Source organism: Coregonus clupeaformis, chromosome 23 (genome assembly GCF_020615455.1).
Source record: "Coregonus clupeaformis isolate EN_2021a chromosome 23, ASM2061545v1, whole genome shotgun sequence".
In the NCBI taxonomy this organism is placed as follows: Eukaryota; Metazoa; Chordata; class Actinopteri; order Salmoniformes; family Salmonidae; genus Coregonus; species Coregonus clupeaformis.
In genome coordinates, this window is record NC_059214.1 from 31698034 (window position 1) to 31713428 (window position 15395).

A 15395-nucleotide genomic window follows, 5' to 3' on the forward strand; every position below is an offset into this window, starting at 1 on the left:
CCAACATCTAGTGGAGAGCCTTCCCAGAAGAGAGAAGGCTGTTCTAGCAGCAAAGGGGAGACCAACTCCATATTAATGGAGTTGGTCCCCCCATGATTTTGGAATGAGATGTTTGACGAGCAGGTGTCCACATACTTCTGGTAATGTAGTGTATATTTTTGTATATGAATGTCTGTGTATAATGCTGTGGATTTTGGTAACATTTTTATACAATAATGCTTGTCTAAAAAAAGAAATGTATTTGCTGCGTCTCTCAAAAAACATTCCGATGAAAAGCAGTGTACTACTACTACCACTACTACCAGGGGTTAGGGACCCATCATACTACTACCAGGGTTAGGGACCCATCATACTACTCCCAGGGTTAGGGACCCATGATACTACTCCCAGGGGTAAGGGACCCATCATACTACTACCAGGGTAAGGGACCCATCATACTACTCCCAGGGGTTAGGGACCCATCATACTACTACCAGGGTTAGGGACCCATCATACTACTACCAGGGTTAGGGACCCATCATACTACTACCAGGGTTAGGGACCCATCATACTACTCCCAGGGGTTAGGGACCCATCATACTACTCCCAGGGTTAGGGACCCATCATACTACTACCAGGGTTAGGGACCCATCATACTACTACCAGGGTTAGGGACCCATCATACTACTACCAGGGTTAGGGACCCATCATACTACTCCCAGGGTTAGGGACCCATCATACTACTACCAGGGTTAGGGACCCATCATACTACTACCAGGGTTAGGGACCCATCATACTACTACCAGGGTTAGGGACCTATCATACTACTCCCAGGGGTAAGGGACCCATCATACTACTACTCCCAGGGTTAGGGACCCATCATACTACTACCAGGGTTAGGGACCCATCATACTACTCCCAGGGGTAAGGGACCCATCATACTACTACCAGGGTTAGGGACCCATCATACTACTCCCAGGGGTTAGGGACCCATCATACTACTACTCCCAGGGTTAGGGACCCATCATATTACTACTCCCAGGGTTAGGGACAATGTTCCCTCTAATCACTGAACAAATTTCAGGTCTGCTGAGCACAAACTTGAATGTTGTGAAAATTCTGTGCAACTTCTGGCACGCGTTTATTGTGAACACTGAGGCTGTACCCGCTTTAACTTACAGTTATAACAGTGGCCTAGTAGGCTACTGTGGCTATTTGATCATACTACTACTGTTTTTATATTCAAGCACACGAGCATGGCAAGACATTCTTTACATAGAGAAAGCAGGTCTCAACTGCCCTGATCTCCTTTGGAGATGAGACTGTCTAGATATACCGATTGAATGGAATGGCTCTAGCATGACACTATAATTTACTTACAGTCATTTATACATGTTGAACTACAAATAGAAAGAAGAAAGTGGAGTTGGATTGGACACACTCTACGAAAACTGGCGGTCCTTGAAATGGAACCCACATGGAGAAAAGAAAGAGAGGTTGACCCAGAAACACTTGGAGGAGATACGTTCAGGCAGAGGAAAAACCTGCCCCTGAACCTAGTGAGATGGAGGAAATTAATCAATGGCCTATGTAAGTAAGTCAAAAATGGTAGTTACATCCGGTTTTCAACTAAATCTATCCATCTACCGAAGTGCTAAGGATACCTGACACCTGGCAGACATGGATGTTGAATCGGACAGGTGAAAACAAGTATCCTATTGGCTTATCCAGAACAGTGTATGAGGGAAGGAAAACACGGAGAGGAAGCCACTATATACTTTTAAGACTCGCCCTGTCTGACATTGAGATGAGATTAGAATGGGCTTGTTTGACATTGCAGGCGACTGCTGACTGACTGATCTACAAATCACCTTGCATCATAAATAACGACTCATTATTTGTAGATCAGTCAGTCAGTCACAATTTACCCATGATACATCACGGTTTTGATGCTCTCGAACACGGCCAATGCCTAAGAGAGGGGGATGAGGAGGGGTTGATGAGGGTCACTCCCTGCCTTAGCTATAGGCACAGTCTAACTATTCACAAACCTTCATGAACAAGCACATCCTTTGACCTGCCTGACTACAATGAGTTGAAAGGTCACAGGCAGTGCTTGACTTTGGCAGGAGCTCACCGGAGCTGTGTACCGGCCCCTCAAATATTCTACTGCTTGAGCTCCTGTTCCATCATATAGAATATTAGCTCAAACGTATTGTAGAGCTCCTGCTCCTTTGGAACCCAAATTGAGTCAAGCACTGGTCACAGGAGAGATTATGTGAGAGGCAGACATCTTCTGTAGACACTGGTTTCATTTCACACATAGAGAGATCACAGAATCAATTAAACACCTCATCTTTCATGAGGTGTTTCTGGCATCTGACTCCAGGTAGAAGTTGCCCTTTGACACATACCCAGGATCAGCTTAAAACCTCTGTCTCCCTCTTGTTTTAAAGGTGTCTATCTTTGACTCCTGTCGTAGCCCTTCACCACACCTTCCTCCACCGAGAAAGCCAAACATGGGCAGTATATCCTGCAACAACAATCAGCTTACCGTCCTCAAAACTGACCGTAGATATATGTGAGGCGACAACTTACAAATCTGAGTAGCAATAATAAGGCAGAAAGGTGGAAAGGCTGTGCCACTTGTAGCTTCATAACCCTAGACCAGTATCCTATGAGCATTTAAGAGCCTTAATAACCACTAGAACAGATCACATTGTCTTTCCAACCACAGGTGAATGTACACAAGTACATTTAGGGCAGAATCTGTCATTAGAGCAGTGATGTACTGTGGGGAAAAAAAGTATTTAGTCAGCCACCAATTGTGCAACTATGACAGACAAAATGAGATTTTTTTTCTCCAGAAAATCACATTGTAGGATTTTTAATGAATTTATTTGCAAATGATGGTGGAAAATAAGTATTTGGTCAATAACAAAAGTTTCTCAATACTTTGTTATATACCCTTTGTTGGCAATGACACAGGTCAAACGTTTTCTGTAAGTCTTCACAAGGTTTTCACACACTGTTGCTGGTATTTTGGCCCATTCCTCCATGCAGATCTCCTCTAGAGCAGTGATGTTTTGGGGCTGTCGCTGGGCAACACGGACTTTCAACTCCCTCCAAAGATTTTCTATGTGGTTGAGATCTGGAGACTGGCTAGGCAACTCCAGGACCTTGAAATGCTTCTTACGAAGCCACTCCTTCGTTGCCCGGGCGGTGTGTTTGGGATCATTGTCATGCTGAAAGACCCAGCCACGTTTCATCTTCAATGCCCTTGCTGATGGAAGGAGGTTTTCACTCAAAATCTCACGATACATGGGCCCATTCATTCTTTCCTTTACACGGATCAGTCGTCCTGGTCCCTTTGCAGAAAAACAGCCCCAAAGCATGATGTTTCCACCCCCATGCTTCACAGTAGGTATGGTGTTCTTTGGATGCAACTCAGCATTCTTTGTCCTCCAAACACGACGAGTTGAGTTTTTACCAACAAGTTCTATTTTGGTTTCATCTGACCATATGACATTCTCCCAATCCTCTTCTGGATCATCCAAATGCACTCTAGCAAACTTCAGATGGGCCTGGACATGTACTGGCTTAAGCAGGGGGACACGTCTGGCACTGCAGGATTTGAGTCCCTGGTGGTGTAGTGTGTTACTGATGGTAGGCTTTGTTACTTTGGTCCCAGCTCTCTGCAGGTCATTCACTAGGTCCCCCCGTGTGGTTCTGGGATTTTTGCTCACCGTTCTTGTGATCATTTTGACCCCACGGGGTGAGATCTTGCGTGGAGCCCCAGATCGAGGGGAGATTATCAGTGGTCTTGTATGTCTTCCATTTCCTAATAATTGCTCCCACAGTTGATTTCTTCAAACCAAGCTGCTTACCTATTGTAGATTCAGTCTTCCCAGCCTGGTGCAGGTCTACAATTTTGTTTCTGGTGTCCTTTGACAGCTCTTTGGTCTTGGCCATAGTGGAGTTTGGAGTGTGACTGTTTGAGGTTGTGGACATGTGTCTTTTATACTGATAACAAGTTCAAACAGGTGCCATTAATACAGGTAACGAGTGGAGGACAGAGGAGCCTCTTAAAGAAGAAGTTACAGGTCTGTGAGAGCCAGAAATCTTGCTTGTTTGTAGGTGACCAAATACTTATTTTCCACCATAATTTGCAAATAAATTCATAAAAAAATCCTACAATGTGATTTTCTGGATTTTTTTCTCAATTTGTCTGTCATAGTTGACGTGTACCTATGATGAAAATTACAGGCCTCTCTCATCTTTTTAAGTGGGAGAACTTGCACAATTGGTGGCTGACTAAATACTTTTTTCCCCCACTGTATATTTTGTCTCCATCACTAATTTTGCTTGCTGCATGTCATGCCTTGGATGAAGAAGTAGAAGAGGATGATGATGTTGATTATGTTTAGGTTAAGGACAACAGAGTCTGTTATACAGTCAGGTGCATGTTTGAGGGCTTGGTGTGTGTGTATTTTTGCATGGGTGGTCCACTCTGGTCTTACATCAAACAGTCAGTATGGATAATGATGTTTTGGGGCTGTCGCTGGGCAACACAGACTTTCAACTCCCTCCAAAGATTTTCTATGGGGTTGAGATCTGGAGACTGGCTAGGCCACTCCAGGACCATGAAATGCTTCTTACGAAGCCACTCCTTCGTTGCCCGGGCGGTGTGTTTGGGATCATTGTCATGCTGAAAGACTCAGCCACGTTTCATCTTCAATGCCCTTGCTGATGGAAGGAGGTTTTCACTCAAAATCTCACGATACATGGCCAGTATGGATAATGCCTTACCTAAACTACATACAACTGGAAGCATGTTATTAATTTGATTGTAAAGCCCATAATCCTTATAATAAAGGGACTACTCTACATAGAGTAATATAAAATGAAATCAAATACTGCCACTCCTGCCATTCCAGTTTGGGGTCACATATCTAGCCTACAACACATTATGCATTCACATGAATACATTTAGATGACAACATTGTGGGTGCATTTGTAAACATGTTTATGTTTATAGCCTGTAGCAGAAGAATGCCTGAAAGCTTGGCCTCTGATCACATTTCTCGGTCTGAATGCAAAATAAGATTAATCTAAGAATAGGCCTATATGAATTCCCTAGAGAGGTATTGGCTGATTTAAGAGAAGTAGCGGAATTATTGTATCAATTCTATTTCTCAGTAATCAATTTGGCAATGTGCACTGAGGCAATACTGACGTCAACAACCTATCTTGATGCATTAAAAAAACACTGCCTGACTGGCAGCTCCAATGGCCAATCGCATAGTCTATGGTCGGGGCTCTTTAAAGTGTCTACTAATAGGCATTGACTGAAGGAGGGGGAAGATCCTGTGAGTGTTAGAATGATGTTAGGTTGTCATGTGGTAACCAACAGAAGGTTACGAGTTTTAAAAAATGGGATTATTTGATCATCTGACCTGTTTTGCGTAAAGGGAAGACATATGGAATGAGTCGGATACCACAGACGGGAGTCTTGTGTTGTTTTTGGATACATAATTTTGACATTTTGAACATTTGTGGTGATCGGCGAAACACCTCGATTCACGAATAGGTTGTTCAACTCGCGATGCTGGACAGATAGCTGCATCATCATGTTGCTTCCGAGTTAGCGAAACAAATCACAAGTTACACCAGGGGAATAGTGAGTCGTCGTCATTTAGCTACAAAGGCTACCCGACAATTGCAATTGTAAGCAGAAAAGGATGGATACATCTGTTGATTTGGCTCGTTGGCACTTCAGTGATACATTGTCGCGCCCCGTGATGTGAACTAAGAAGAAAAGTAGCTGGTTACATTGTATCACTTGTTTATGCCTGTGGTTGGCGCGATATTCCTCATTTGTTATTGGTGGGCTCGATTGTAATTAGCCAACATTTTCATTATGGGCATTTGGGAAAATGAAGAATCAAAGTGTATTTTCTTTCAAACTAACCTTGCCACTGAAATATAGTCTATCCAGACCTACATTATAATAATCTGGAATATATTATTCACTTTTTCATTGGCTCCATCATCATCAAATAACCTATTGGATTTGTCAAGGGAGTGTACGTTTAGTCTCTGTTGAATTACCCCTGTTTGTGTAGGATATCCACTCTGACTCTTGATGAGACTGCTCTATTCGGATTATGATCATGACCCTGGAATGTATGGATGATCGCCAAAGATATGCTGACTTCATGGAAATATGCTGGTGACAATTCTCCTATTCTAACAAATCGGTTACATAGTTATTGAGCTGCAGACTGTTATTGGATACTTTTTGATTTTAGTGGCTAAACGTGCCACATTGTCTCAGTGAATGGTTTTAACCACACACTGGAATGCAACATAAATAGCCTATCCAAATAGGTTGCCAATAGGTTAATTTGAAAGTTTCATATGTCTATTTCATCCTATGTTTTCCTGACCCGTCTTTAATCATTTGTAACTGTCCACTGCTGTCACCGCATCCACGTGGAGTTGACAACACCAGACACTGACAACTTTTAGGTGGAGGAAACTTGCAACCGTGACGCACAGACGGCTCCCTCTGCTGTAATCCCCAGACCAGTGCAAGGGGACATAGCTTTTGTTTTTGCTTTCGGACGGCGGAGAGGAAGAGGGATATACTCAATAAGGAAAAGTAGTTTACAGCAGATAAAAAATAAAAGGTCCGGCTAAAATGGCCGGCGACTGCAACTATAAGACACAATACGCGAATGATGACACATTTTCTCCATCCAAATTACCGGACCGAGTGCGGGTGCTCGCGGGGGAGCCCGACGCCTCCCGTGCTGTGACGGGGCGTAAGTCCTTGGGTTGCTCGCCAAACTTCGAGATGATTGACGGACTGCTGTACCGTAAGAAGTTGGAGAGAGGCTTTATCCACTACCGGGAGGTGCTGGACGAGGACCGACGGTTCGGGGCTATCTCTACTTTCCACCGGCGGCGGCCAGGCACGCGCCACCACTCCCTGGAAGACACGTACAGATCAGTGGCAGAGAACTACTGGTGGGAGGGTGAGTCTGGACGGGTGGGATGGTTTATTATCGATGGCATTGTTGCACAGGACAATGATTAAAACCGCTTGGGATGTTCCCCAAAGTGGCCTATAGACCGAAAGATGTCAGTCTAATGTTCTTGTGAGGCTTGGTATAGGCATACAAGAATGGTATAGGCTGTAATTTAAGCACATTGTGACTGACTTCCCCTATGTTGCTTCTCTATAATCTATCATCTAGTGTAAACAATGTATTCCTCTTCTCATCACAAGTGCAGGCGTTAGACAGAGGTGTTATTATAATGCGCCATTAGGCATTTACATTTTAGTAGATGCTCTTATTCAGGGCGAGTTACAAGAGCAATTAGGGTTAAGTGCCTTGCTCAAGGGCACATCAACAGATTTCCCCCCAACTATTCTGCTTGGGGTTTCGAACCAGCGACCTTTTGGTTACTGGCCCAACACTCTTAACCGCAAGGCTACCTTTAGTCAGAAAGATAATGTTGAACTACATTTTGAAGAATGGCTGGTCTTGTTTTGCTGTTCAGAAACATTAGGACCCTTTTGGTTGTCAAAAGCACTGCTTGTGTAATACGGATTGTTTTGTGAATAAAATGTTGGATATGATGATCATTGAAATAACATACATTATTGATTCATCCTCAGGGATGTACTTTCAGATCCGAGACTTTGTCCTGGGATGTCCAGAGTGCCTGGAGCAGAGGAACAAGAGACCCGAGGTAAGAGATGGAACCCTAGAACATCAGCTGATCATCATGCTGATGTGACGGCACCAGAGTATGTGAGCGGAGCTGGCGCGGAGTGTGCCCAATTTGACTGGAGCACGGAGCGAGATTCCCAAAGGCTGGAGCGTCGGCCTTTGCTCCAGTTGCGCTCACTTCATGAGCTCCTGGCATGCCTGGCCCAACATGCATTTGTAGTCTACTTGTGTGCTGCTATAGCTCCTTGCTTTAGCTACTGTCATGGAGTTAGCTAAATATTTTCATAAAGAAACTGATAAAACACACAGGTGCAACATCAAGGTAACTTACAAAGATGGGAACCAAGATCCATTTTTCATTTAATTTGTATTTAATTCTAAGTAAGTCACAGCCTATATGCCCAATTTACAGACTATAATGATTTAATACAACGGAATGTTGTTTAAATGATGAGCGCTTTATGTCCCTACCAGCCTAGTGTTGCACTCGCAAATGCTTCACAATGTATTTCTTTGTAGGCTATAGCCTTGTAATAATAGAAATAATATAGCCTAAATCATTCATTTAGTGTTTCTATGCTCTTTAATACGACATGTAGCCTATTTGAAATGATGAGCACTTCTTACATTCACCTTTTCATGTTTATTCAAATAATTTTCATTTAAATCATATGGTTTGGTTTCAATACTTCAAAACCAAATGGTAGGTCCAGGTCGTCACAAAAATAGATGGGTGTTGGTTAAATTGTGATTTTAATGAATAGAGCGGCAGTTCTTTTTCCTGTTCTCTCTCTCTCTCTCTCTCTCTCTCTCTCTCTCTCTCTCTCTCTCTCCTCTCACCTTTCCCCTCTCTCTCTCTATAATATAATATAATATAATATGCCATTTAGCAGACGCTTTTATCCAAAGCGACTTACAGTCATGTGTGCATACATTTTTATGTATGGGTGGTCCCGGGGATCGAAACCACTACCCTGGCGTTACAAGCGCCATGCTCTACCAATTGAGCTACAGAGGACCACATTGAGCTACAGAGGACCACTGAGGATCTCTCTCTCCCCTCTCTCTCTCCCTCTCATCTCACTCTTTGTCTCTCATCTCTCTCCCTCTCTATCCTCTCTCTCTTTCCTCTCTCTCCTCTCTCTCTCTCTCTCTCTCACCTCTCTCTCTCCTCTCTCTCTTCTCTCTCCTCTCTCACCTCTCTCCTCTCTCTCTCCTTTATCTCTCCCTCTCTCTCTGTCTCTCTCTCTCCCCTCTCGCTGATCTCTCATCTATCTATCTCTCTCTCTCACCTCTCTCTCATCTCTCATATATCTCTCTCTCTCTGTCTCGCTCTCTCTCTCTCTCTCTCTCTATGACATGTTCAATCTTTTCATACTTCCGTCTCTCACGTTCTCTTTTCCTCCTCTCGCTCATGCTAACTTTCCCTCCAACAGAAGCGTGTGGGCGAGAGCCGTCTCTCTCAGACGATGATGTCACACAGTCGTGACGTGCTGAATAAGCTGAGGAGCCAGCGGGAGGCTGGGCTCTTCTGTGACATCACTCTGAGGACAGACGGACGCTCTTACTCCGCCCACAAGGCAGTGCTGGTGGCAGTGAGCGAGTACTTCCAGGAAGTATTCACTGAGATGGACTCCGCCCCTAGTGCCATGTCTGACATCGACCTCACAGGTATGAGACGGTCACACACACACGCCTCTCTGAATGGGGTTTCTTTATCCATTTGTTTCTTTTTTCTTCCATCTGCTCTCATTTTGAGGATGCCCATGTTGTTTTGGCATGGACATGTCGGCTACTGCTCTGAAATGAACTCAACACCACTTTCTACCTCACACTTTCTTTTCCACTTTTCCACTCCGTCATATTTGGTCTCTCCTTCCACTGTTTCCCTTTCTCTCTGATGATCTGTTTTTGGGGCTAGGGCTGATGTTTGTGCCTATATTGAGCCTCTCTTTCTTTAATCTCTCTTTCGCTCTCTTTCGTTCTTTCCTTTCTGCTCTCTCTTTCTCTCACTCTTTCTTTATTTTTCTCTCTCTCTTTCTGTCTCTCTCATTCAGATAAAAATTATATCTCACTAACTCAACAACTTTTTAACTTTCCCTGCCTGTCTAATCACCTCCCTCTCCCTGCCCTGTAGGTTTCAGTGAGTCTAGCCTGGTGTCTCTGTTGGACTTCTCCTACTCCTCTACTCTGTGTGTGTCTGAGGAGGACCTGTCAGAGGTCAGCACTATGGCCCGTCATCTGGGCATGTGGCCTGCCGTGGAGGCCTGCACGGCCCTCCAGAGGGAGCACGGGGACCACACCGCCCGCTACCCCAATACGGAGCACCCTGCCCTGGGCTTCCCATCGCAGAGCCCTGGGTCTCCCCTGGAGCTCCGCCACCACCAGAAGGACAGGAAGAAGGGGTTGGCTAGAGAAGGCAGGGAGAGGGTGGCTGGTGGGAGAATGGTGAGGGGTTTGGATGATGGCTTCAGGCTAATTCTGGATCAGTTCGATGAGTCGGGTGAGGAGAGCCCCACCAGACGGTCGCCCCGTCGCCCCCTCAGACCCAGCCCCCACCCCCCAGGGCAGAACGGCCTCCCCCTCAGCCCCACGCACAGGATGAAGCTCATGGACTTCAAATCCCCCTCCTGTAAAATAACCTCCTACCCCCCAAAAAATGTTCCCTCCACCCCCCGCTCCCGAAACGCCCCCTCCTCCTCCTCGCCCCACACACACACCCGTCTCCTCCGCTCCACTCCTGGGGCCGCCCAGGAGGTCCAGAGACTGCTGCCCAGGACAGAGAGCCCTCCTCTGGGCCGAAAGCCACACCCTGTCCCCCGTCCTGCCTCCACCTCCTCCAGACAGAGGGCTGGCTCTGAGGCCCCCATAGTGAGGGTGGAGGAGGAGGTGGAGGAGGATGAGAAAGATCATTTCCGAGCGCTGGAGAAGTACCGGCTGATGAGCGTGCTCGGGTTACAGAGGACGTCCCTCCTCCCCAGACCAGAGGATCTGATTGGCTGGAGGCAGAAGAAACGCCTCCGGAAGCTGAAAGCCAATAACTATTCGCTGACTAAGCGGCGGAAACCTCACCCCCAGGGGTTGGGGGGGCTTGTGTTCGGGGGGCTGCCCCTGTCCCTCCCTCTCTGCACTACCGCCAACACCCACTTCTTGAACAGGATCATAAAGAAGGAGCCTGAGTATCCAATCAGCATGGAGGACATGAGACTGAAGAGATCCAGGCAGCCCCGGCGGTTTCCGCCCAGCGACAGGAGCATGCGCAGTAAAGTGGCGTTACCGGACCTGCTGCAGCCCGTGTCCAGGCCGGCCTACGGAGGCAGGGATCTCAGACGTTCTATCAGGGGTGAAGAGGTCAGCCACCCCCATCCGCACCTCCCGCCCCGCTCTGGGAACGCCAGAGTTCCAGATCCCAAGAGGAACATCTCTACTATCCGGATCAAACCGGAACCTGCCGACTACGCCATCTCAGCCCCGCCCTTCCCCTCACATGGCCGACGCCCTAACACACACATCCCCCCTCCCAGGGCCCACCCCAGGAACAAGGTTACCATGGAGACTGTCAGGGTGCTCCGCTACAACAGCGGGCGTCTGGTGGCCAAAACCAAGCCGGAGTGGAGTGGCATGAAAGAGGCTGGGAGAGCCCAGCGTAAGCCCAAAGAGAAGAGCAGGAGGACAGGGTGCAACCAGGGAGCAAGGGGGGTCACGGAGAGAGGGCCTGGAGCTCTGAGCAGCAGGAAAAACAGCATCCTCAGCCCTGACCCTGTCCCTCCTCCCCTCCATAGCCATCCTCTGTACAGGGTCATCAAGGAGGAACCAGCAGACCCTCTACCTGTGGCTGGGCCTTTCCCCGAGCCGCCGTCCCCAGAGCTGGGCAAGAGGCAGATCAAGCCCCCTGTCAAGCTTCTAGATCCAGGCTTCCTCTTCAGCTTCTGCCGGCCGGCCGGAGGGCCCATGGTGGGGGTGAAGAGGGAGGAGGAGAGCGTGGATATCTGCCTAACACGGTCTGTCTCGAGGGGGGAGAGGTTTGGTCCAGGGGGGGCCCCGGACAGGGTCCTGAGGGCCAGAGGAGGCCCCCCCACTCTGCTCATGGTGAAGAAGGAGCGGGAGGAGAGCAGTGTGAGCCAAAGTCGAACCAAGAGGCAGAGGCCACCAAGGGCTGTCAACTCTCACCAACACAAAGACCCCCACCTGGTTAGAGCCACAGGGTCAAAGGGTGCATGCACGGCACGGGACATACCAAAGGTACACACCAGGGGTGCATAGTATAGCTGTTCTTGCACGTTCTCTCCTATTATTTGGGACGAGTTTCAATAGTTTCAAGTGGGCTGCTGCTCTTCTCAGTCCTCACCTTATTTCTGTCAACTGCACTGACAAGAAAACACAAGGTACAGTAAATGAAATAAATAGCATAGGTCTACTGAAGGACTTACTTTCACCTGGCCAATTCTCTGAAATCAGTACAGATCAAGGGAAGGAGGCAGTTTGAAACTAATGATATGCAGCCATGCTTTCCTCCACAGTTCTCCAGGGGAGGTCAGGGGTGGGTGGAAATAACCGTTATCTTTCCATAACACCATTTATTAGACTGAGGATTCAGTCAGGGGTTAAATGGCTGAACCAATCCTGTCTGAGGGGAAGGTGTCTAATCATCAGCCTCACTAACTGAAACATTGCTTTCACACTGTTAAAAATGTTGACACTTAACTTTAATGCTCTCTTAGATTACGTTGGGAAATATCAGATCTTGGCAAAGAATACATACTTCTTACTTTTGGAGACTAAATTGAGTTTGATAGCATTCCATATTGATTGCTCAGCCGACACATACATATATCATCAAGCTACAATATGTAATGACCACGTAACTGGGTGCTTGTCCAGCAAAAAAGAGCATAACGTCATCTAAAGAAATCCATGTGTGTTCCTGGCTGTTATCTAACAGAATGGACTCTTCTCCCTTTCTCTCTGCAGAAACAAGCTAAGCCCCTCCACCTGCCTAGCCGAGGCCCCGCCCTGTTGGACTCAATCCGCCGGGCGCGGCTCAAGCAACTGCGGAGTCCTCGCAGTCAGGCCCCCAAGGCCAAGTCATCCCACGTCTGCTTGCAATGCCGGGCCTCCTACAAGGACTGTAACGGCCTCATCATGCACCGCATCAGGCACATCGAGGGCAAGCACTGGCCCTGTCCTGTACGTACTGCAACTGGAAACCAAACTACTACTGTCTTTCTCCTACCCTTACCCTACCCCCTTCACCCCTTCCTACCCTACCCCCTTCACCCCTTCCTACCCTACCTCCTCACCCCTTTCCTACCCTACCCCCTTCACCCCTTCCTACCCTACCTCCTCACCCCTTTCCTACCCTACTCCCCTCAACCCTTTCCTACCCTACCCCCTTCACCCCTTCCTACCCTACCTCCTCACCCCTTTCCTACCCTACTCCCCTCACCCCTTTCCTACCCTACCCCCTTCACCCCCTTCCTACCCTACCTCCTCACCCCCTTTCCTACCCTACTCCCCCTCACCCCTTTCCTACCCTACCCCCCCTCACCCCTTTCCTACCCTACCCCCTACCCATGCTTCTACCCCTCGTCCCTACCCCCTCACCCCTGCCCCCCTCACCCCAACCCTACCCCTGCCCCCTCACCCCTTCCCTAAACTCCTGCCCCTACCCCCCTCACCCCTCACCTCTTCCCTACCCGCTGGTATTGAACATCCCTCCCTCTCTGCCTGGCCTGTAAATATGAACTGAGATGGTATTGAACATACCCCCTCCCTCTCTGCCTGGGCTGTAAATATGAACTGAGATGGTATTGAACATACCCCCTCCCTCTCTGCCTGGGCTGTATCTATGAACTGATTTGGTATTGAACATCCACCTCTCTGTGTGTTGTAGCTGTGCAGTAAGACGTTCTTCAGGATGAGGAATGTGAAGAACCATATCCGGACCCACGACCAGAGGCTGTATAAGTGTCGCAGCTGTATGGCTGCATCCTGAGACCTGACTGGGGAGGGAGGTGAGTGTCCCCTGACCCTCTTAAGGGCAAGATAAACCATAACCGACGTCGGCCATGTGCAGTAGATCACCTGCTGATGTCGACGAGCAGTGGCGATTCAACATGTAGAATAGGCGGGAAATGAACACAAAATGGCAGCTGATGTTCTGAAGTCAGAGGCGACATGACGGCCACTCGCTGCTTTTAACCGTTCAATGGTGTGGTCTGTTTTGTCCTTTAAGCAAGTGTACAGTATATGTCAGCACTGCTCCTATCAATGAAGTTTGCCTTTTATGATTGAATTCCTATCCGTTGTCAGACTAACTCTCCAGTTCCCTAACTGTCCTGTTTGGGTTTTAGGGTTGAAGCTCTCTACATTGACTGAGGTGCTGAAGAGAGGAGAGCACATTGTTGAACTGCAATCTTGTACATGCAATGCATCCCAGGAAGGATGTAATTACTATGACGTTGATGATGATTATTGTTATTTAAATAACCAAACTTAAATTCTTGTTTGCATTTTCAGTAGCTACAGGGGTTTAAACTTGAACGTTACACTCAGGGGGTGGGGCAACTGTGACGTCACTGTATTTAAATGGTCGATGACGTCACAGTTTATGTAAATGAGAAATGTGTAGAATGGAAATGACGGAAATGTATTATGATGAGGATCATTATTTTTCTATGTATAGACTGAATCTTTGAGTGCACTTATACACGACATCACCAAAAGTATGTGGACACCCCTTCAAATTAGTGGATTTGGCTATTTCAGCCTCACTCGTTGCTGACAGGTGTATAAAACCGAGCACACAGCCATGCAATCTCCAAAGACAAACATTGGCAGTCTAATGGCCTTACTGAAGAGCTCCGTGACTTTCAACCTGCCACCTGAAGCACGTTGTGCGTAAAAATCGTCTGTCCTCAGTTGCAACACTCACTACCGAGTTCCAAACTGCCTCTGGAAACAATGTCAGCACAATAACTGTTTTTCGGGAGCTTCATGAAATGGGTTTCCATGGCCGAGTAGATGCACACAAGCCTAAGATCACCATGGGCAATGCCAAGGGTCGACTGGAGCTAGCCACCATTGGACTCTGGAGCAGTGGAAATGCGTTCTCTGGAGTGATGCATCACGCTTCACAATCTGGCAGTCAGACGGACAAATCTGGGTTTGGCGAATGCCAGGAGAACGCAACCTGCTCGAATGCACAGTGCCAACTGTAAAGTTTGGTGGAGGAGGAATAATGGTCTGGTGCTGTTTTTCATGGTTCGGGCTAGGCCCCTTAGTTCCATTGAAGGGAAATGTTAACGCTACAGCATACAATGACATTCTAGACGATTCTGTGCTTCCAAATTTGTGGCAACATTTTGGGGAAGGCCCTTTCCTGTTTTAGCATACCAATGCCCCCATGCACAAAGCAAGGTCCATACAGAAATGGTTTGTCGAGATCAGTGTGGAAGAACTTGACTGGCCTGCACAGAGCCCTGACCTCAACCCCATCGTACACCTTTGGGATGAATTGGAACGCCGACTGCGAGCCAGGCCTAATCGCCCAACATCTGTGCCCGATCTCACTAATGCTCTTGTGGCTGAATAGAAGCAAGTCCCTGCAGCAATGTTCCAACATCTAGTGGAGAGCCTTCCCAGAAGAGAGAAGGCTGTTCTAGCAGCAAAGGG

At 47.5% G+C, this 15395-nt stretch overlaps 1 protein-coding gene across 1 annotated transcript; it reads left to right on the plus strand.

The window, feature by feature from the left end:
* Positions 1–5368: 5368 nt before the first annotated feature.
* Positions 5369–14508, plus strand: LOC121536842. The gene is made up of 7 exons (XM_041844438.2): positions 5369–7019; positions 7667–7740; positions 9158–9392; positions 9859–11963; positions 12693–12908; positions 13615–13735; positions 14075–14508. Exons 1-6 carry the CDS (start codon positions 6683–6685, stop codon positions 13714–13716), a joined length of 3069 nt encoding a protein of 1022 aa, XP_041700372.1. The 5' UTR covers positions 5369–6682; the 3' UTR covers positions 13717–13735; positions 14075–14508.
* The last annotated feature ends 887 nt before the right edge of the window (positions 14509–15395 follow it).